Here is a 22,085-nt window from a genome sequence, read left to right as displayed (position 1 = left end):
TTCAAAAATATATTACGGTTGGGTAAGTTTCCATTTGACGAATTAAAACAAAGAGAGTTTCTCTTCACTGTCTCTGGTAATTTAAGCTAAGTTATGACACATTTTGTAAGTGAGTAAGACTCTCAATAGGTGATTTGGATATTTAGATCAATAAATGAAAAGAGCTTGAATTATCAGACTCCTTTAGTCTTTAGTTTTATAGATTATGAAAAGGCGTTTTATTCAGCCGATGGAGGAGCTTTAGCGAAGGTCTTATGCCTGCATTGTATACCAGATAAATCCATTAAAGTGATTAGAACTGTGAACAAGAACAATATATCAAACTAAAAATTTTAAATTTTATCAAATTTTTTTTTTTTGGTAAATTTTATCAAACGTAAACGATCAAGCGATTATCTTAATTATATAATTTTTGTATTATTTCATTTTTATTTCTTTAGCACCAGTGTGCAGTTGGCATCTCTAGTACTAGTGGAATTTGGGGTTGCTTCGGTAATTTTATAAAGCAATTTGCACTAGCCAAGTTTTCTGAGGGTAGTCATAGAAGGTTGTTTGAGTTCTTAACTTTAGTTCTTCGTTTCTTCCTCTCTGCATTTCCGGCCATAAAGCCATAGAGTATCTGATGTTGATTGTTTCTGCAGAATACTGTTATTATACGTATAGTTTTTGTACATTTGCTTTTGTTAGAAAAAATCTAAAACTTAATCTAAGTATGTTCATGAAGTCTTCCCTGAAAATATTTTTAACAAAGGCTTTGAAAATCTACAGGATATAGAATGATAGTGATAAGTTTTCGGTTGTTTATTAGCATATTGAATCATTTGGAGGAATTGGTGGAAATAATCTTGGCTGCTAGGGAAAGGACTGGTTTTACTTGCTTCCGTTTTATCGTTATTTGGTTATATTCGTTATATTCGGTTTATTCGGTTTTATGGACCGGATAAATTTTCGGTTTTATTAGTATCACAACGATAGATTACTAAAAATGACTCAACTTGTTTGCAGTACACAACTAAATGAAATAGAACAAAAAACATTTAATAAAAAGAAAAGTATAATTCAAGAAAGCTCCAGAAAGGTATGTAAATGATTTGCTTGAAAGTAGTAAATAAAAGATTTTATCCGTAAAATAAATTTAAAATAATCTATGTTTTTAATCTCCTTTTTTTCTATGAAACATTCAGACTTCGTAATATCAATACTGGTATACAAATAAGCAATTTCAAAATTGTTTAGTATTTGTTTTTATGTTACCGTGAATGTCCGCAAATTGACATTCACCGGTGAATGTTCGAAACACATCTTTTCTCCTTAGATTTAGTCAGTGTTGCCAGTAAATTTTTTCAATTTAATGCAAGGTTTGATGATGACAAATTAGGTTAGATTAGGTTTGGTTAGACGAGGTTAGGTTGGATTAGCTTGGCTTAAGTTAGGTTTTTAACCCTTTTTTTTATTTAGAATCAGATTTAACCTAACCCAGTCTAACTTAACCTAATCTGACCTAATCAAACTTTAACTTTTACCATCATAGTTTGCATAAGACTTAAAAAGCTGACTCGCAAAGCTAATTGAATCCAAGCCGATAAACAGGAATTTCAAACATTCACCAGTGAATGTCGACATGAACTAGATTTCAGACATACATGGTAACATATATATATATTTAACCATTAAGTTTCTCCTCTAGATCTAAGGAATTTCTTTTTATCGGATTTCTGAGAATTAACTCAAGGTCAGAAAGCAATATAAAGCAATTTCCAGTATTCGAGGAAATTGTTTTGGGCCGGCCACGATCAGTCTTGGAGAAATGGCTTGCTAATGCACTTTTGGCATACCGTAAAACTTTAGACAAAAACTATCGTGGAAGAAAAATTGATTATACAGCCGCAGAGAGATCTTACCCTTTACTTTGGGCATTTTGATTATTTTACAGTTGTTTTAATCACCAGATCAGTAATTTGATTACGATCTTTGTGACCGTAATCCATTACCAGTTTTATGGGGAATTTTACATTTTTTTTTGCGGATGCATGAAAATATTAACGAAAAAAATGCTCTGACAGTAACTGCGTTTATAACAACCATAGCATATTTGTGGAATAAAATAAACTGGTTTCACTAAAAAAAATAATCATTATAGAAAACAAATAAATCATGCAGGAAGTAGGGGTGAGAAAATATATCGGGATTTCATTTTTGAATTAAGTGTGAAAGGTCAATCAAAACCGCAGATCTTAGTTCAAGAAACAAAAATTATTTATTCTGGGCTAGGTTAGGATTATTTATTCGTTCAAAATGGGAGGAGGCAACCGGGACAGCTGCCCCTGGCACCACGGCTAGGGGAGGGAAGACAGTGAGCGGGAGGTTACCCCGTTGATCAATTTTTTACAAGGCTTTTTTGCTTATATTTGAGTCGGGAGGGGGGTACTGTAATCAATTCAGCTGCTAACAATCCCAGAAACGGCTCGGCTTAAGTATTAAAGCACCGGTCACGCCCTAACTAGCTCAGATTACTTTTAAGCTCAAAAAGCATATCCGGCTTTCATTTAGCTGTTCATATGCTTTATTATAATGTAAACTATCTAAATGTAGATATTATACCCTTATAGATACCTCAAACACTCATATTGAGCATCGATACTTGATGTTCAGTGGATTTCAACTATCGATGCTCACCGAAAAACCAACATGGAACAAGGATTACCTGCATATAAACAGAGACATGACAAGTTCGCTCAAGCATATGAGCTAAAGGTAGAAAAGACAACATTACATCGCTGCTTCTTGGCCTCTGATCGCCCAGTTGCAAAGTGACAGCAGAAACATCTGCTATAACATTCTCGTGACTCAACATAACTCCCTTGGGGTTTCCAGTTGTACCCGACGTATAACATACGGTGCATAGATCATCTGGTCGTGGGGGCTGAAAAGGGAGATAAATATATTATTTGCGGTATCTAATGGGGAATATTTCATGATCACTTGAAAAGAATATGACAGTCTATCCAGAAAGGTGAGGGAGGGCAAACCCCCATCATTGTTGTATTTAATCGAGCAAAATCCCCGCCTGTAGTTTGACAATTATGTAATGTTAAGACAAGGAAAACGAATGAAGTATCCAATTAATACATGTGATCCAGGATAAAAAAGACTAGCAGGGTCAATACAAGATACTAGGGTGTATAGGAGTGCCGTTATTGATGTTAAAAGTAAAGATCACCATCTAGTAGTGTCTAAGGTTAATTTAAAGCTGAAATTTTGGAAGGGTAACTCCCTCCCGGAAAGTTATGATGTTGGTAGACTTCAAGATGAAAATTTGAGAAAAAATATTCCAGGAACAGTTGAGTACTAAACTTGAGAGTTTAAAATTTGACAATGTGGAAGATGGATGGAATAATTTCAGAAAAACAATTTGTGAAGTTGCTGATGGTGTCCTAGGGAAGAGTGCAAAGACTGCAACTAGGAATATTAGTGAAAAAGCTTTAGGTTTAATAGAGAGTAGAAGGGGTTTGTATAAGAATTATCTGAGTGATAGGTCGTATGAAAACAAAAGGAATGTAAAGAAAGTGGAGAAAGCATTAAAATATGAACTAAGGACATGCGAACTGGAGGCGATGGATAAAATTGCCGAGGATCTGGAAGATGCGGCTAGACGGCATAATAGTAAAATATTATACCGGCATGTTAATAAATTGAAAGGGAGTAGCCAATCCGGACTAGTCCCAGTTAAAGATAGAAATGGGGCCACAATTAGTGATAAGGAAAAAGTTAAAGAAAGATGGGAGGAACATTTTGAGAATGTGCTAAACCGAGATACAGTTGCAAGAAAAGATACAGATGAAAAAGAAAAAGTTTGTGATACCTTGGATGTGAAGGAAGATTTGTTTAGTGAGGAAGAATTAGCGACAGTACTAAAAGGATTAAAAAATAATAAGGCCCCAGGTGCTGATAGTATGATTAATGAGTTTCGTAAATATGGTGGCTCTGAGGTTAGGAATAAGCTACTGAAGATTATGAACATGATTTTTGAAAAAGGGGAAGTACCCAATGATTTTAGGAAAACCTTAATTAAACCACTGTATAAGAAAGGTGACAAGAGTGAGTGTCGTAATTATCGAGGCATTAGTCTGGTCTCTGTAGGTAGCAAATTACTAAGTAATATGATACTTTTTAGACTGAGACATGCTGTAGACAAAGTTTTAAGGGAAGAGAAATGCGGTTTTAGAAAAGGCAGAGGATGTGTCAACCATGTTTTCACTCTTAGATTAATAATTGAGAAGTCCCTTCGTTGTCAAACACCTTTGGTCCTTAGTTTTATCGATTATGAGCAAACTTTCGATTCTGTTGATGGAACAGCGTTAACAAAGGTCTTATCGTTATATGGCATACCAGAAAAATATATTAAAGTGATTTGCGCTATGTACGAGAATAATACTGCTGCGGTTAAGGTAGGAAATAAGGTTAGCAACTGGAGTTAAGCAGGGTTGTGTTCTATCCCTTTTTATGTAGATCATTTCGATGGACTTCGTCTTAAGGAGCACAGGAAAGGCAATTGGAGGCCACGGAATCAAATTGGGAGGAAAAACGCTCCTGGACTTAGATTATGCTGATGATTTAAGCATATTAGATGAAAGTGTGAGCAAAATGAATGGATTTTTAGAGGTTTTACGAGTTCAGGGTGCAGAAATAGGCTTGAAAATTAATGTTAAGAAGACTAAGTCACTAAGGCTAGGAATAAGTTAAGATGAACAGGTGACATTAGGTAACGAAAAGATTGATCAGGTTGGGAGCTTCAGTTACCTTGGTAGTATTATTAGTAAAGATGGTGGGAGCAGTGATGGTGGGAGTGTTTTTTCACAGTTAAAAAAAGTTTGGAAGAATAGAAAGATAAGTCTACAAACCAAGATAAGAATATTGGAAGCTACATGATGACAGTGGTCAAATATGGCTCTGAAGCATGGGCACTCCGAAAAGCAGATGAAAATTTACTAGATGTTTTCCAGAGAAATTGCCTACGGATTGTTCTGGGTACCCGGCTGACTAACCGTATTTCAAACAGTAGGTTGTACGAAAAGTGTGGTTCAATCCCGCTTTCTGGGGCTATAATGAAAGAAAGGTTGAGATGGCTAGGCCACGTTCTACGGATGAAGGGTGACAGATTACCGAAGATTTTCCTTTTTGGCCAACCGTCTGGGGCTACACGGAAAGCAAGTCGTCCTTGTCTGGGTTGGGAGGATGTCATAAATAAAGATTTAAAGGAAATGGGAACTTCCTGGGAGGGTGTAAAGAGGGAGGCTTTAAATAGATTAGGTTGGAGGAGGAGTGTGCGTAGCTGTGTTGGCCTCAGGCGGCTTGGTGCTGCAGTGAGTTATTAGTAGTAGTAGTAGTAGATCCAGGATAATATATGGCTTGATTTATTATCAAAACAAATGACAAATCAAATAATCTATGTCATCAAGAAAATTAAGGGATTAGCTTATTCCTATACTTCTATCCTATAAATAATAGTTGAGTAAAAAGTTTCAATTCACAAGATCAGAAAATAAAGCGTTTCATTTTACTCTCATGTTTAACACATGAAAAGAACTTCAAATAGAATTACATTCTCCATTCATACACAACACACAATTCAACCCAAATCATTGGTGGCATAACCAATACATATCTTACTCGATTATTGTCTGTTGTACCCTAGTGTTCATTTTGCAGCATCAGTGCCACAATTTCAGCTCTTGGAAAACGGCATGGTTTCAAGTGTCTAGTATATTACATGTAAGGCTCTTGCAATAATCGTGCTCTACTCGCCAAATTCCAATATTGTTATGTTCGTAAAAATGCGAGCTACAGCTGCAAAACAGACGCTAATGTACAAAAAGCATCACTTATTATGCTATAATTTTGCTACCTACCTACTAGTTTAAATAGTTCAGTAGCAATTTAAAATTTAATAATAGTTCAAAGCTTTTTGTGTTTTCTCTTCTTATTGCATTCGTTTTTTCATGATTGTGCTTTCAAGATCAGTATTAAAATGTGTTCATTCATTCCTATTAGGCATAGATTGATACCCCGCAACTTCTTTGCCAAAACATCAGAGATTTTTCTAAAGATATAGTCGCACCACAGGAAAGTACACGAATGTATCTTAGGTCTGTAAAATTTCTCTAGCTGATTCTAAAGATAAATAACTGAATCTATATGGACATTTTTTTTTTCTATCAAGTTTTATTCATGCTACTTACGAGATTGCATGCAAAATAAAGATTTTTCCTAAAGGTTTCTGAATTTAAATAATACTACTGTTACTACTACTAACAACTAACTTCAGCACCTACTAACTACTACTAACTTCAGCACCAAGTCACTTGAGGCTAACACAGCTGTGCACACTACTTCTCCATCCCAATCTATTCAAAGCCCTCCTCATTAAAACCTCCCAAGAAGTTTCCGTTTTCCTTACATCTTTCCTTACGACATATCCCCACCCCCGAATTCAGGGAGAACCCACTTTTCGTTTTTCCTTAGTTGGGAAATAGGAAATTAGGAGATTCGTTTGTACTGGTTCGTTTGCAATAGTTATGGAAAATGACGCTGCGAAAACCTACGCATTTCTGGGTCACCTAAAGACTAGTTGCCGAAATATTTTTAAGAAAAACATCTATTTTGTATGATTATTGTTTCAATAAAGAAACCTTTGCACTGTAGGATAATCATAAAAACATATAAAAAATAGTATACCAACAATATAAAAATTTAATCCAAAGAATTATCAGTACGTTTTGATTATTCATATTTTTCAACTTTCAATTATAAGTCTCAATTAATTCTCGTTTTTTTCCTTCATTTAACTAAATTTTGTCGCTCATATATTGCCATATAATATTCTAACATTTCTAGATGAAAATTTTCTATTCGACAAGCCCCAAGGAAGAGGGGGGACTCCCCCTCCCCCAAAAATTTTTGAAATTGCAGGGTATTTTTTATTCAAATTACAAAAGAAAATTGTTTATATTGTTCCCCCCCACACACAGAGAAAATTCCTGGTAGGCATTTGAGTGCACTTATATACATTCTGACAAATTGGGAAGCAGTTTATTCGAAATTATGATTTTTTAACTATAGGCATTTCAAAACAACTGACCATCCATAACCAAACAAATTCTCTTAAAAAATACTGCTTTTTTTAGCAAATGCACCTTTAAGTTATTCACTCGCACGTTAATTGGTAAAAAAAAAAGCGTTTCGAATAAGCAACTAAAAAAAAAAGATAAATATAAAAAATGTTGCATTTGGCATCAATCCATACGCAGTCTTTAATTTGGACCTTCAGGGAATTTTCTGTTCACAGCCGCGTCAGAACCAACAGTTAGTTTCTTTTTGTTAATGTTAAAAGAGCTTTAATTTAAATATAAAGACAGTTTAACTCTTTTATTAAGATGTGACAGTTTTAAATCCTACTAAATATTAAGCAATGTGTATACTTTTCAAACCTTTTAACATTTTTTAGAGTAACTAATCTTGCGATTTTTGACAAGTTTAGGAACCACCAGGATACGTAAAACGCAATAGAGAGCACGGTCCATAAATATCGTTCCCTTAATAGAGTATTACTAAACACTGTACGTTTTGAATCGCAACCATAAAATTGTTCAATGAAGGAAAATGAGATAATTTCTGACGTAAACAATGAAAAGAAATTCCCGTTGTTCACTGACAATACCTTTAATTTGGATATAAATGCAGTTTCAGACATTTATTAATTTGGGATAATTGTTGCCCTCTAAATATTAAGTCATGTGCCTAGTTTCAAACCTTTTTCAGGTTTTAAGAGCAACTAATCTTGCCTTTCGTAAGAAGCTTGGCAAACGCCCCGATTAATATAATGCAATAGATGGCGTGGTAGCTTAACATCCTTCTCTGAATGAAATATTGTTAAACACCAGATATTTTGGATTCCCAGCGTATAACGGTATTATATCAAGGGGACGAAGTGATATCTATTCAGACGAACAAAAAACCACTACTTATTTGGATAATCTTGGCAAAAAGTAAAAAAAAGCATGTATATGAGCATTACTAAAAAAGAAAAGAATATTAATAACAAGTAAGCTTATCAATCCAATGCTTAACGTCCGCGCTTGTAAAATATAAAAAGATCATACTTATGTCAGTGAGACAGGAATATATTTAAAATGAACTTCAAAATGGGACATAGGAAAGAGTGGCATATTTTTTTTTTCAAAGGGAAATTATTTGCTTCCCACTATTTCATTCATTTATTCTGTTAAACTTGGAGTGTTCATTTACCTTTTGTGTAATGCTAGCCAGAGCTAATATTTTCACAAATTCTTTTTTCCCCTTAAATCTTGCCTATCTCTGCCAGTCTTCACTAAAATTCATCCGTTTTGCAGTCAAAATGTGTAAAGGGAAAAGTTTAAAAAACAAACCTCATTACTTTTATTATGAAGGTATCTTAAATTTGTAGGTATGTCCCCTTGATTTCTACTTCTCTTTTACTTATTTTTTCACTCTTGTTTCTTCTTTTTCCTCTTCCTTGTCAATATGTAAGCAAAATACTTGACGAAAAATCTCGTCACTTTCATCATTAAGGTATCTTAATTAGGTAGATATATCCACTTTTTTTTTTCTGCGTCTACTTTACTTGTTCACTTTCATTATCTGCCTCTTTTTTACTTTGCCTTCCCAATTTCATAAGAAAAAGGTTTGAAAAAAACCCTCATCATTTTCACGATTAAGCTACCGTCAATAAGTAGGTATATCTCCTTCTTTACAACTTTTTCTTTACTCTGCCTCTTCTTTTTAACTATTCCTTGTCAAAGAGTAAACAAAATATTCGAAAAAAAAAACTTCACTGATTTCGTCCTTCAGGTGTCTTCGATAGGTAGACACATCTCCTTTTTACCTGCGTGTTCTTTAGTTGTTTTTTTTACCTTGCCAATGAGTACATAAATGGGTTGAAAAAAAAACATAAAGAAGATGTAGATAAAAAGGAGACGTGTCTACTTACTGAAGATACCTGAAAGATGAAACCGGTGAATCTTTTTTCCGAATATTTTGTTTAAACAATTGCTTTTAAGAAAAAGCTGCAGAACTTTCATGGTTTAAGGTACCAAAAATAAGTTTAAATTTAAGGTACCTCATTTTACAACGTTTTCTTCATTTTTTTTCTCTGTCTTTCAAAGACGAACAAAAAAGAATAAGAAATAGCACAGGCAATCTCAGCATAAATACAAATCCAACAGAAATTAAACAGAATCTATCATTCACAAAGTCCCCAGATCCAGAATCGTCACTAGCCAAAAATGAATTGGGGTGGGGAGGGGCCCCTCCCCATGTGATACTATAATCACTTGTTTTTTCCGTTTTTACCGATTGAGACTTATCTTCTTTTATTATTTTACGTCATATATCTCTATCAGGCCATTTACCCTAATAAAGAAAAATTATAAAGCGAATAAAATAGTGGCGCTTCGTGCCGCTATTTTACCGACTGGCAGAAAGCATTGGGGGAAGAGACTCCCCCCCCCCATACAAGATACTCCTGCTGAGATCCTAACAAGGAATAATTTCCAAAATACATTTTTTCATTGATAAACGATTCTTAAGAATTACTTCAGCCAGGTTAAATTTATTTGCAATATAGGGTATCTTAATGAAAATCTAGCCCTTTCTGATATAAGTAGAGGATGCTTCTTGGAGTGATGAACATGGACGGAAGAAACAGGACCCCAGCAATAGCCTTATCATGATAACAGTTAAATGGAGATCGACGTCATTCCTTACACATGAACGTTAAGATGAACAGCAGAAATAATAATAAACAATCCAAACTGAGGTATTCCAAGGTAAACAAGAAAGAAGAAAGGATAAAAGTTCAAACAAGGTATTATATATATCCAAAATTAGTAAGCGAATGAATACAAAGATAATGATAAAATAAAATCATGTCTACCTGATACAGCTTAAAAATCATGCATTTTATGGCAGTTGAAAGCAAGATAAAGCTTAACTTTTTCTGCTACTAATATAGAAGCATACGCCAAAATGATATTGAAAATTAATGAAAGTAGCAAATCAAAGTTAATTTTTCTCGCCGTTATAATGACTATAAATACAACAAGAAAACGCAAATGAATTAGTGTCATAGTCTACTGAATTGTATGGCTTCGTTTCCTATAAATTTTCAGGTTTCCTGCTTTTAGTCCCCAATGAAGAAATATTTAGAATATATACGGTATAAGGTTGACGCAACAATCACAAAACTTGCAAACAATAACAAGAAATTCAATACTTTTTTACGCCTTTGTATCGATTCACTGTAAATAAGACGCACTCTCAGGAGAGGTGATGATTCAATTTCAGTGTTGACAAAATAATGCTCTAACAACTAGTACAAAAAATGTGAATATTCCAGAAGCCAAAAAATTTGATCATAGCACTTTTTCTGTCGGGCATTGATGTTTTTAGGATTTGTAGAAAATCTAGAATATATGCATAAAAACATCCAAATGACCGTTAACAGAAAAAATCAACGTTTCGCAATAACATGACCTAAAACATCAAAATATTTTTCAGATTAATAAAAAAAAAAAGATATTGTATACACTTAAGTTGTATCTGTTTAACAGAATCTTATATTTTGTTAGTTGCACCATTTAATCCGACAGGAAAAACTGTATGAATAATCCAGTGGCGGTTCTTGAATATCTTGCGCCCGGGGCAAAATCTTGATTAGCACCCCCCCCCCCCCGACTTCCAAAAATTGTTAGGCCAAGTTTTAACAAAATTTTCGCTTATTAACGAAACTTTTCATTTATTTAAGTCTGACCTTTTTAACTTTATATTGGAAAAGATACGGGAAAATGAAAATTTCGGATTCAATTTGCTTATACTTACTACCAACTGCGCCTTCAACTATATTTTAATAAATTAAGTTTCAAAAATTAAAAAATGACTATGAATGTTAGATTATTTAATGAAATTTTGCACCCCAAAAATTTCTGCACCTGGGCCAACTTCCCCGTCTGCCCCCTTCTAAAACTGCCTCTGAGATAATCCCTTTACTACATTTCATAAAGCTTGCAGATACGAGATTTACACGCAATTAGCAAGATATACTGAATTATCGATTATTGAATCCAATCAAAAACCTTAACTAAGGGTAGTTTTTTTAATAGCACAGGTTTCTCTCTTGTGCAGCTATTAAAAAACCTTTTTCTCTCTTGTGCAGCTATTATCAATTATTTTTAAATATCACAAAAAACCACACAAGTTCTGGTCCTTGTTTATAAATGGCTGAATATAAAGACATTTGAATCGAAAGAGCCCGTTATTTACAGAGAAAATTTACGCTATATCTACCTATATTAGCACATGAGAGTTGGTGGGGGGGTAGATAGTGGAGTTACGAGTGACTCCTTACGAAATTACGGTAAAAATCTAGCGTTTTGGCTAAACATCCACCCCCTCGAAAAATTTTGAATGTGCGCGTAGATATTTAGCCAAACTGCTGCGTTTGAATATAGAAAAAATATACGAATTAAATATAGGAAAAATATAATTAAAAAATAATATAATATATAACAATAATAATAAAATACAATAAAAGAATAAAAATTAGATAAATAATAAAAATAATAAAAATAATAATAATGATAATAAAAATAATAAAATATATAAAAAATCATATAATATAATAGTACATAAATAATATAATATAAAATATAATAGAAAAACATAGAAAAATATACAAAAAATAGGAAAACAAACTTACTACTTCTTTGTTCATTTTTTCAGCCCCTAGTTTTTCGACTTGCTCAAATCTGTAGATTTCAACGTTTACACCTGCTGCAATCTTGTAGGTTTCTGGATAAACCTCTTTGACGCAAACAATTTTCCTGAGATAACGCGAGGGTTTCTGTAGCAAAAGTTTGACCTTGGAATCTTCTTCGCAAATAACCAGCTGCATCTCAGCTGAAATAGCAATAAAGAAGATTGCACTTAAAATTAATTAATTATTAACAAATAATGAGACCGCACACTTTTCTAGGGTAGCATTCGGGGTAAAACCTATTACTTGATATGCCACTAAGCTCGGCAAGTAGATGAGTACCAGATAGACCGGTAGTGAAGCCATTCAAGACAAGATATTTGCAAACACAACATTAAAGAAGTTCCTCAACTTTGTTATTTCACGTTTGCAGTAAGCTCGTAGCACGCAAAAAAGAGAACAATTTCTCGAAATGCCTAGCGGTTATCACGTTCACTTTAGCAAAAAAAAAAATATCCGGTAAAATGTCTGAATTTCATTCATCAAGCTTATGAGCTTCGTTGTACGTTTCGGATTTTTATTACCGTTTCCATTGGACAAATCAGGTCATGTTCAAAGTCACATTTTTTTTTTCACGAAAGACCAGTTTCACTCGCGCATAAAATTCCCGCTATTTTCTAAATTTAACGTCAACCTTATAGCTTAACGTATTCTTTTGTGTCAGAAATCTCCTGAGATAAAGAGCAGCCAACAACATTGAATGGGGGTTATCATCATCAAAAGTGTTGGTAATCCTGGAAAGGATTTATGTAGAGTCAGCAATAATCCCATTAGAAATTACAGATTCACAAGACACCTCTACCAGGTACCGCAAAAACTAGTTAATAAAACTTATCAAAGAAAACTGGGCTATCATTTGTCGAAATCAGCATATTTGGCTAAGAAAATTCCGCAACAGTAGGCCTGTTCACCGTTAATATTAAGGCACGTATGACACTTCGCTGCAAATATTCAGGTGAATATGCAACTATCAACAAGGCCTCTTTTAAACCCAGATACTTCCTGTCAATCTACTTATGTCATCAAATTAAACGTTACTAGTTTTGTTAATTATTGTCTTTTTTTTCTTGATCATCGGTTATAATACTTATTCAAACAGTATCGAAAATGGAAATAAAAGTTTAAAAATACAGCTTTGGTGAAAAAAGATATCATGGGCGTTTTTCTACTCGATTCAGGAAAGACATTAGTTCTGCTTAACTTAAGGTAGGCCTCGCATATATGTGAAATTCGACCAAGACACTTAGGAAAACACACTTTCCAAAGAAACCAGCTTTGGGATATCTGGCGTCGCCTCCACTCCTGAAAAGACAATCTTAATACAATCCTAGTTTATGAGTGCGTGTGTTTGTGCATGTCAATTTGGTGTGACTCCAACAAGAATGAAAAAAAAGCAAGGAAATTTTCATTTCTGATCTGAAAACATATACCCTTTTTAGTGTTAAAGAATGTGCATGATGGTACTTAAAAAAGGCTCTTGTTATGATAAAGAATACTGATTGTAAAATCAAAGAAAAAGAGAATAGATGTCCGCAACATATATTTTATGTAGACGGTACTAACTTTGCGTCTTATTCCGGTTTCAGTAAGGAGTAATTTCACTGTTCAAGACAAGTATGCTCTGAAACACGAGTGTACAAAGGTATAACCATTAGAGGGGAAGAGGTGGCTATGAAAATTCAAAAGGCGGTAAGGTAAATTATAAACACTTCAGGGGAGATGATAAACCGAAAAATACGTTTTGGGGTTTTTGATTGTTATTAGCAAATAGTTGTTTGTACGAAAAACGTTTTTAGCAAGCCTAAAGGCAAACTTGATTAGCATTTGAAGACTGGCAATCAAAATTATTTCTGCAAATAAAAAACTAAACTATTAAAAAACTTTGGCCGTTCATTTCGGGTCAAACAAAAAGCAGATCGTTCCCGAGTAAGATAGGAACTCAAAAACTGCAAATTCTCTCCATTATAACCATATTAACTCTCCATTTGATGGGAACTAAAAAACTTTCGGCCATCCGTTTGGGGCCAAAGCAGGTGGTCTCCGAGTAAGCAGGTCGATAAAAGCAGGATGTCTCCGAGTAAGCAGGTTGAGAGAAGCAGGTCGTCTCTGAGTAAGAAGGTCGAGAAAAGCAGGTAATCTCCGAGAAAGATGGGAAGAGGTCGTAAGAAATGAACTAAAGGAAATTGATACTTCGTGTGAAAGACAAAGAGTAATGCTTTGAATAGATTGGAGTGTACGGAGAGCATGTGCAGCTGCCTTGGTCTCACGAGGCTTTGAGCTACAATTAGTATTTAGAGAAGTGGGAGCAGTAGGAATAGCACATTATGCAAAAATAAAAACTCGTTATATTGAAATCAAACAGTTCGTGGTAACGAACTGTAGTAAGGAGCGACCCGGCTCAATAGTAACCAAAACTCTAAAAAATGGAATTTTGATACCAATAGTTATATCAAAAGAATCGCATTTTAATGCTGGTTTTAAATATATAAGTTTCATCAAGTTTAGTCTTACCCATCAAAAGTTACAAGCCTGAGAAAATTTGCGTTATTTTAGAAAATAGGGGGAAACACCCCCTAAAAGTCATAGAATCTTAACGAAAATCACACCATCAGATTCAGCGTATCAGAGAACCCTATTGTAGAAGTTTCGAGCTCCTATCTACAAAAATGTGGAATTTTGCATTTTTTGCCAGAAGGCAGATCACGGATGCGTGTTTATTTGTTTTTTTGTTTTTTTTTGTTTTTGTTTTTTTTCCAGGGGTGATCGTATTGACCCAGTTGTCCTAGAATGTTGCGAGAGGGCTCATTCTAACGGAAATGAAAAGTTCTAGTGCCCTTTTTAAGTGACCAAAAAAATTGGAGGGCACCTAGGCCCCCTCCCACGCTAATTATTTTCCCAAAGTCAACGGATCAAAATTCTGAGATAGCCATTTTATTCAGCGTAGTCGAAAAACCTTATAACTATGTCTTTGGGGACGATTTACTCCCCCACAGTCCCCGTGGGAGGGGCAACAAGTTACAAACTTTGACCTGTGCTTACATATAGTAATGGTTATTGGGAAGTATACAGGCGTTTTCAGGAGGATTTTTTTGGTTGGGGGGAGGGGTTGAGAAGAGGGGGATATGCTGGGGGAACTTTCCATCGAGAATTTGTCATGGGAAAAGAAAACTTCCATGAAGGGAGAGCAGGATTTACTAGCATTATTTAAAAAAAAAAAAAAAAAAATGTGAAAAAGCTTTTTCAGCTGGAAGTAAGGAACAGCAATAAAACTAAAAACAAACAGAAATTATTACCCATATAAGGGGCTCACCTCCTTATGATACCTAGCTCTTTACGCTAAAGTATTTTTAGTATTTTTCAACTATTTATTCTACGGCTTTTGTGATTCAGGGGTCATTCTAAATGAATTGGGATAAAATTTAAGCTTTAGTGTAAAGAGCGAGGTACTGACGATGGGGCGAATCCCCTCATATATGTAATAAAAACATGAGAATACAAAAGTTCTTTACGTAAGCTAATTTATAAGCTACGTAAATCTTTTACCAATAAAAAGATTCGTAAAAAATTAAAAGTTCTAGTTGCCTTTTTAATTAACCAAAAAATCGGAGGGCAACTAGGCTTCGCCCCCGCTCTTTTTTCTCAAAATCATTCGATCAAAATTATGAGAAAGCCATTTAGCCCCCCACCAAAAAAAACTATTCAAATTTCGTTTTGATTATTCCTCTGCGGAGAGCCAAAATCAAAACATGCATTGATTCAAAAACGTTCAGAAATTAAATACAAAAAAACAAGTTTTTTCAACTGAAAGTAAGGAGCGACACTAAAACTTAAAACGCACAGAAATTACTTCGTATATGAAAGAGGCTGCTTCCTCATCAACGCCCCGCTCTTTACGCTAAAGTTTGACTCTTTCTCTCAACTCTTCTTTTTAAAACAGTAAAAAACTTTAGCGTAAAGAGCGGGGCGTTGATGAGCAAGCAGCCTCTTTCATATACGAAGTAATTTCTGTGCGTTTTAAGTTTTGATGTCACTCCTTACTTTCAGTTGAAAAAACTTGTTTTTTTGTATTTAATTCAAATAAGGACGTAGAACAGGCCAATCGATCAAGCTTTTTTTAATAGGGTGGTCATAAGTGTCCCTTCGACAAGAAATGCTTAATAACACCTTTTGAATTACAACGGTTGGGGAGGGCCGGATGTTTTTATCCGGAGGGGAGCGTTGCATACATCCTCATTAACTAATAAACTTTCAATTACTAAGTATTTTACATCAAAATTATTTGTGTTGAAAACATCCGTTTAAATCATTATTTCAAAAGTGCAGTATCTATAAATTCCGATGAAAGTTATTCAGAGATAAGAGTAATAAATAATCGAGTTATAATCTCAGATATACTTAAGCAAATATTTACTTATAATCATTAAACACTTCCTACATGTGTTTAAAACGTTGACTGCCAACTACGAGATATCTCAAAGGTTGTTTACTTACCCAGGACGCCTACTACAAGTTATCTCGTCCCTTCGTTACTTGCCATATTTGTACAACTACGAGGAAACTCGATACTGTACAGTTAAATATGAATAGATAGCCTCAAGAGAGAGAATAAAAAATCCAGTTTGGCTATTAAATGAGCAGAAAATACAATTAAACAAAATTTATTCACAAAAATAAAAATTTGTAAAAGAAATAATAATTTTTAATAGTATAATATGATCAGTTCACATTGGCTCTTTAGACTGGATAACAAAAATCATAACAAAATTGAATGGCAGTCAACACGTTAAGAATAAAGTACATTCATTGCATCAATAGAGAATTGCATCAAAATGCCAAACGTAGCAAAATAAGAATTTGCCAATATTCATTAAATAATTCGTAAAAGCGTTAGCCAGTGTTTTCTGACTTCAAAAAACTAAAGGAGATATAGCACTACATTTATGAGTGTTTTTAATACATTCATTATATTCAGGTATAATGATGTGCAAAGCTTGAGAAACTCCAATACATCTCTTTGTTAATATTTCTTGGTTCAAAAATGAATGCGACCAAGTTTTTAACAAAATCCTTTTCAATATAACCTAGTAGCTTAATCCTCCAGTCATTCAGAACGCGTTGACTTAAGTAGTGGAAACATGTCGTGACTTGGAACAGCGAGGATCACATAGTTCAATTTTCCCTTTGTTTAGGGGAGGGTGTACCAAAGGAAATGTTGGTAATGCGTGATATGTCAGAAAGGCATTTTAGGTCGAAGCATCTGAGCCTTTATAGATTTTATTTCTTTTTTTACGTTAAGTGACAAGAGTAATACGAAAAAGTACGGGTAACTTATAAATATGGAAACTGGCACTAGTGTCGGCAAAAAAACATCAAGATCATCTACGTTTGACGACCCTTGGGGTTTTTCAAGCTTTATAATCTTTTTTCCTGTCAGGAACTGATATCACACTCTTATTAATACACTAATTTTACCAACTGCACGAACTGAATTAATTATTATTATTAACTGATAACTATACCAAGCGACACCAACACAAGACGACGTCGAAAGTTGTTTTTTCTTCAACACTAGCGCCAGGTTTGACTCTTGTGAGATTCACCCATACTCTTTTGGTAACATAAAATAGACAGCAAAAAATTGAACCTGTATTTTTTGGATTTCTCAATTCTAAGAGTTATCTTTAATTGGTACTTTCGTTTATTTACGTCATTTATTTTAATACATAGACAATTTCCACGAAATGACTACCATTTGCAATGCTTAAAATTCACTCAGTGTTCATTATAAGTTACAACTTCATAAACTTTTGGAAATCTCCTTTGAAACCTCCAATCTCACAGCCACCTTAATAAAGGTCTACTTTAAGTCCAGGTTATTTTGGTAACCTCTATTGTTGACAAGTAAAGCATGCTATTCGCATCAATGAGGCGCATCTAGAGCCTTTTGATTTACGTTGAGTGTTGTCGGAAATAATGCTCATGGCATCTGGGATGAAGAAGAGAGGAAAAAAAATATCGTCATAGGTTCCCTTGGAATTTTGGCACCAGAAATTATATTTCCAGTGATAATTTACTGACACCAGTAAAAATAGTCGGAGATACAAATCAGAGCACAAAGAACCTTGATAATTACAGGACATTATCCTCCCAGGAATGCAGAAGTATTATTAAAAATGTGTGCCTAATTTACCCAATAGTAGACCGTAAGCTAAAAATCATCACGCGGCCCCAAGATTTATTGGAAGTTTGGGACCTCTAACCCTTTCTATGTAGGAGCCTATTTCGATTAGGGAGGGATGGGACAAAGTGACAAAGCAAGAGATAATGCATAATTCGTCCGAAGCAACCTCGTCCCATGGGTGCGTCCCTGGATACAGCAGCAAATGACGCTATCACTATTCATGAGCTTGCTAGCTTCAGATTCCAGTGATGGCTGAAAACAGTCACAACAATACTGGCAAGCGAGCGAGAATTGGCTTGATATTGGCTGGATATCTAGACTTGGAAAGCAAATTCGGGCTGCCAGTGGGAGTGATTTCTGAACCGTAGTTTTTAGGTTCAAATTATTATCCATATGCTTTAAAACAACATAAAACAGCAACTGTTTTCGATGCTTGTAAGTCAACAATTTCATGAAACAAATAACATTTTGAAAACTACAGAATCATAGCTGAGACTCGATTATTTATGTAGAAATAAGTTTATTAAAAAGATAGAAGCGAGTTCAATTTTCAAATAACTTGAGGTAGACATAGGGATTTCAGAACGAAAAGAAAAAGTATTTTTTGTTGAATTTTCGTAATTTTAGCGTCATATTGGAAGGGGTGCCCTATGAAGGAAGGGCATCCGGAAAAACAGCTGTGTTCATAGTGAATATCCGTGATTGATTGTAGAATGCCTTGAAATTAAACATGTTTCGTTTTAACTACTCAAATTTAAGGATTGATTGATGCGATAAAGATTTTTAATTTGTTTCTTTGCAATTGTACGTGGTAAATAAATTCAGTTATTAGTTTTGTAAACTAAAGAAAAGAAAAGGTTGAATGCTTGATACGCATTTTCAACTGCAGTTATATTTTTCATTACATATAAGTCTAAAACTACAATCTTAGTAAGAGTAAAAGAACAAACAAAAACCTCTCTTACACAGGCTGTGACTTAATACACATAACCAACATTGCCCTTCATGATAAACAAGTTAGACATGTCAATTATACGGCGTAGCAAATTAGCATCAGCAGTTCGGCAGATACAAGTGATAAAGCCAGGCCCAATTTTAAATCTGTCATAGTGAAGGCACAAAATAAAGCTTGAAATTTTAAACAGTAACATAGTTTAATCCAGCGCATGGGAGAAGGTGGGTAGTTACTTTCTTGTCGGCAGTTTCGGGTAGTATTCCATTAAACGCCCACTCAACTCTGTCTTCTTCTTTTCAAAGTAAGGCTTCGTTTCCTTTTTCAAAACCCCTTTAATGAGTCAAAAGATTTTTTCTAATCATCCCTATCCATCCATTTGTCCTCCCTTCTTCTCCCTTCCATTTTTTATCTATCCTCAATCCGTCTCGTTTTTTTTCCTGCGTTTTTATTTCTCAGTTTTTCTAAACATTCGCTGCAGATCTTTAAACTTTTTGTAGTCTGTGAATATTCTTCTCTTTTTTTGGAAGTCACTGCTTACTACTTTTTGTGACTTAATCGAAATAAATAAATGCTTGTCTAAGTAAATGAAAATATAAACAGTAATAAATAAATGAACACTGAACTAATCGTCAAAGGAAGAATTGCGAGTTCTTACCTTGATCGAGAATGTAGCTTACAGCATCAGGTCCCAAAGTGTCATATAAAGGGACAATCGCCATGGAATAGCAGTAAAGTGCATGCTCTGTCAGGACCCACTCAGGACAATTTTGTGCATATACACCAACCAAAGTGGAAGACCCAGGTCGAAGGCCCAGATTGACAAGTCCTGAGCCGAAATTTTTTGCTCTTAAAAGGGCTTCATTATAGCGCATCCACTGGTAAGGACTATCTTTCGAGTCTCTCCATCCAAGCATGTTACCGTTGTTGGACTCTTTAGCACCACGACGAACAGCATCATAAATGGTGAGTGTATCCTCGTAAAGATAGCGCATGAACTTCAGATCTTTCCCATCTTTAGCAAATTTTGAATAGTGAACCATATCCGGGCCCTAGAAGAGCATACTCAATCAAAAAAGACCAAATAGAAACACAATTACTTACCATCATAGCCTCGCCTATTTATGTTAAATAAAAACAAAAACGTTTTTCAATTGATAGCAAAGAGCGACATTAAAACTTAAAAGGAACAGAAATTGTTGCGTATACGAGGCAGGCTGCCAAATCATCCACCCCGGTTTTTACGCTAAAATTTCATAGTACTTCACATAAAACATTTTTAAGGGCAAAGAATGTAGTCAATGGGTAGTTGCAAGCGTTTTAATTATCAATGCATTTGAAAACATTTGAACTGAAAATTTTACTATGTATAGCTAATGGGCTGGAAAAGGTTCTTCCATGCTTTGAGTAATGTTAAATATTTTCAATAATACATTTCTCACTGCTTTCAAGGAAGTTTGCAATGTGGGGCATGCAGAATGCATGTGGTGGGCCAAGAGGATAGAAAAATCCTATATTCTTCTTCTTCTATGCTTGAAAGATGCATAGCCAATGACCCGACTTCGCATTCGATGGACGACTATTAACAATGATAATAGGATTGCTAGCGTTATGAATATGTTTAAGGAAATCTGAGGGTATGCAATAGAAATTGTATTTGGAAATATACGGATCCAATACATTAATTATTTTATTCGCGTTCATGGTGCGAGGTCTAGTAGAACACTACCGTCGGGGGTAATTTCCTAGTTGGTTTCAAGCTGATTTAGCGAGATTAATGCTACTACTAATAACTCACCGCAGCACCAAGCCGCCTGAGGCCAACACAGCTACGCACGACAAAGGTAGACTCTAAGCGTGAAGAGCTCGTTCGGACAATACTCGTATCTTGAGTACCTGACAAGTCAAATACAATGATACCGTGACTTTTTGCAAACATTGTATCTGTTATTCCAGTTTCAAATAGTTATGAAACTTTATCTAGGGATTGCATAGTTAATTCATATAGGGCCCAATAGGATTTATTATTTGTCATAGGGTTGGAGCAGTCGCTAAAGCATTGGGTACGAATAGTCAAACTTTAGCGTAAACAGAAGGATATTAAGAAGGAGGTAGCCCCTCGGACACGGAACAATTCCTTTTGGTTATAATTTTAATGTCGTTTAACCTTTTTTTTACTTTCTGTTCATTTCTAATACGATACCCCCTGCTACCCTAAATATGAGAAAAGTTACCACCGCCTCAAACCCCACTCTTAAGTCAAAAGTTTAACTTTTGCAGAACAATACTTCGAGAAAAAGAGATAATTTAGTGTTCGTGCTTTTCGAAATAAGCTCTAATTTTTCAAATAAACCATTGCATTCGCAAGAAAAGGGAAGCTGAAAGGAGGTCAGAGGATGAACCACAGATCATCTAAATATCCATTCAATTTGCTTGTAAAACGTATTATAGAAACCACGAAAACGTAGCCTTAAAACACTTTTTTGAGAATTATGTAATCCCATCCCCATATGAGAATACATCGGCTATTTTTGAAAATAAGGCAAATTTTCTCAGGCTCGTAACTTTTGATGGGTAAGTCTAAACTTAACGAAACTTATATATTTAAAATCAACATCAAAATGCGATTCTTTTGATGTAACTATTGTTATAAAAATTCCGTTTTTAGAGTTTCGGTTACTATTGAGCCGGGTCGCTCCTTACTACAGTTCGTTACCACGAACTGTTTGATGTTAGGACGCGCCACTTTCTTTGTGGCACGAGCTCTTTTGTTACTAGCCTATATTGTACTCAAACTTCGGTTTTTGGAGTTTCAGCTTCGATTAAAAAAGTCACTTTTCAAACTTGCGGTTTGATACTATGAGCTGCTTGATCCAAGGCTTTATTAAATGAGAAGTTGGCCTACCAATCACTTTTCCCACTGCAATCTTTTATGTTCAAGTTAAATATTCTCAAAAAAGTACTTCGAGAATGGCATTTATTCCTACAAATTGCAACCCTACAAATATTTATTGGAGATTTATTTGTTAGAAGAAAGGTTTGGAACATCAAAATTAGTTATTGGGTCATCATTTCCACAGTTTTCAAGGCAACTTCTTCTCTTT

The 22,085-nt window shown here is 34.7% G+C and overlaps 1 protein-coding gene across 4 annotated transcripts in view; it reads right to left on the bottom strand.

Moving 5' to 3' along the window:
* LOC136032219 (long-chain-fatty-acid--CoA ligase 1-like) overlaps window positions 1–22,085 on the bottom strand; it is a 139,715-nt gene that overhangs the window by 70,115 nt on the left and 47,515 nt on the right. For all 4 annotated transcript variants that reach the window (XM_065712432.1, XM_065712433.1, XM_065712434.1 and 1 more), the window contains 3 exons: window positions 19,640–20,033; window positions 11,792–11,991; window positions 2,705–2,923 (listed from right to left, as the gene is read on the bottom strand). In XM_065712432.1, coding sequence (XP_065568504.1) covers window positions 2,705–2,923; window positions 11,792–11,991; window positions 19,640–20,033 — 813 coding nt within the window. The remainder of the gene's footprint in view (window positions 1–2,704; window positions 2,924–11,791; window positions 11,992–19,639; window positions 20,034–22,085) is intronic.

The sequence above is a fragment of the Artemia franciscana genome, chromosome 10 (assembly GCF_032884065.1).
Source record: "Artemia franciscana chromosome 10, ASM3288406v1, whole genome shotgun sequence".
Lineage (NCBI taxonomy): Eukaryota > Metazoa > Arthropoda > Branchiopoda > Anostraca > Artemiidae > Artemia > Artemia franciscana.
This window is presented reverse-complemented; position numbering and strand designations above follow the sequence as displayed.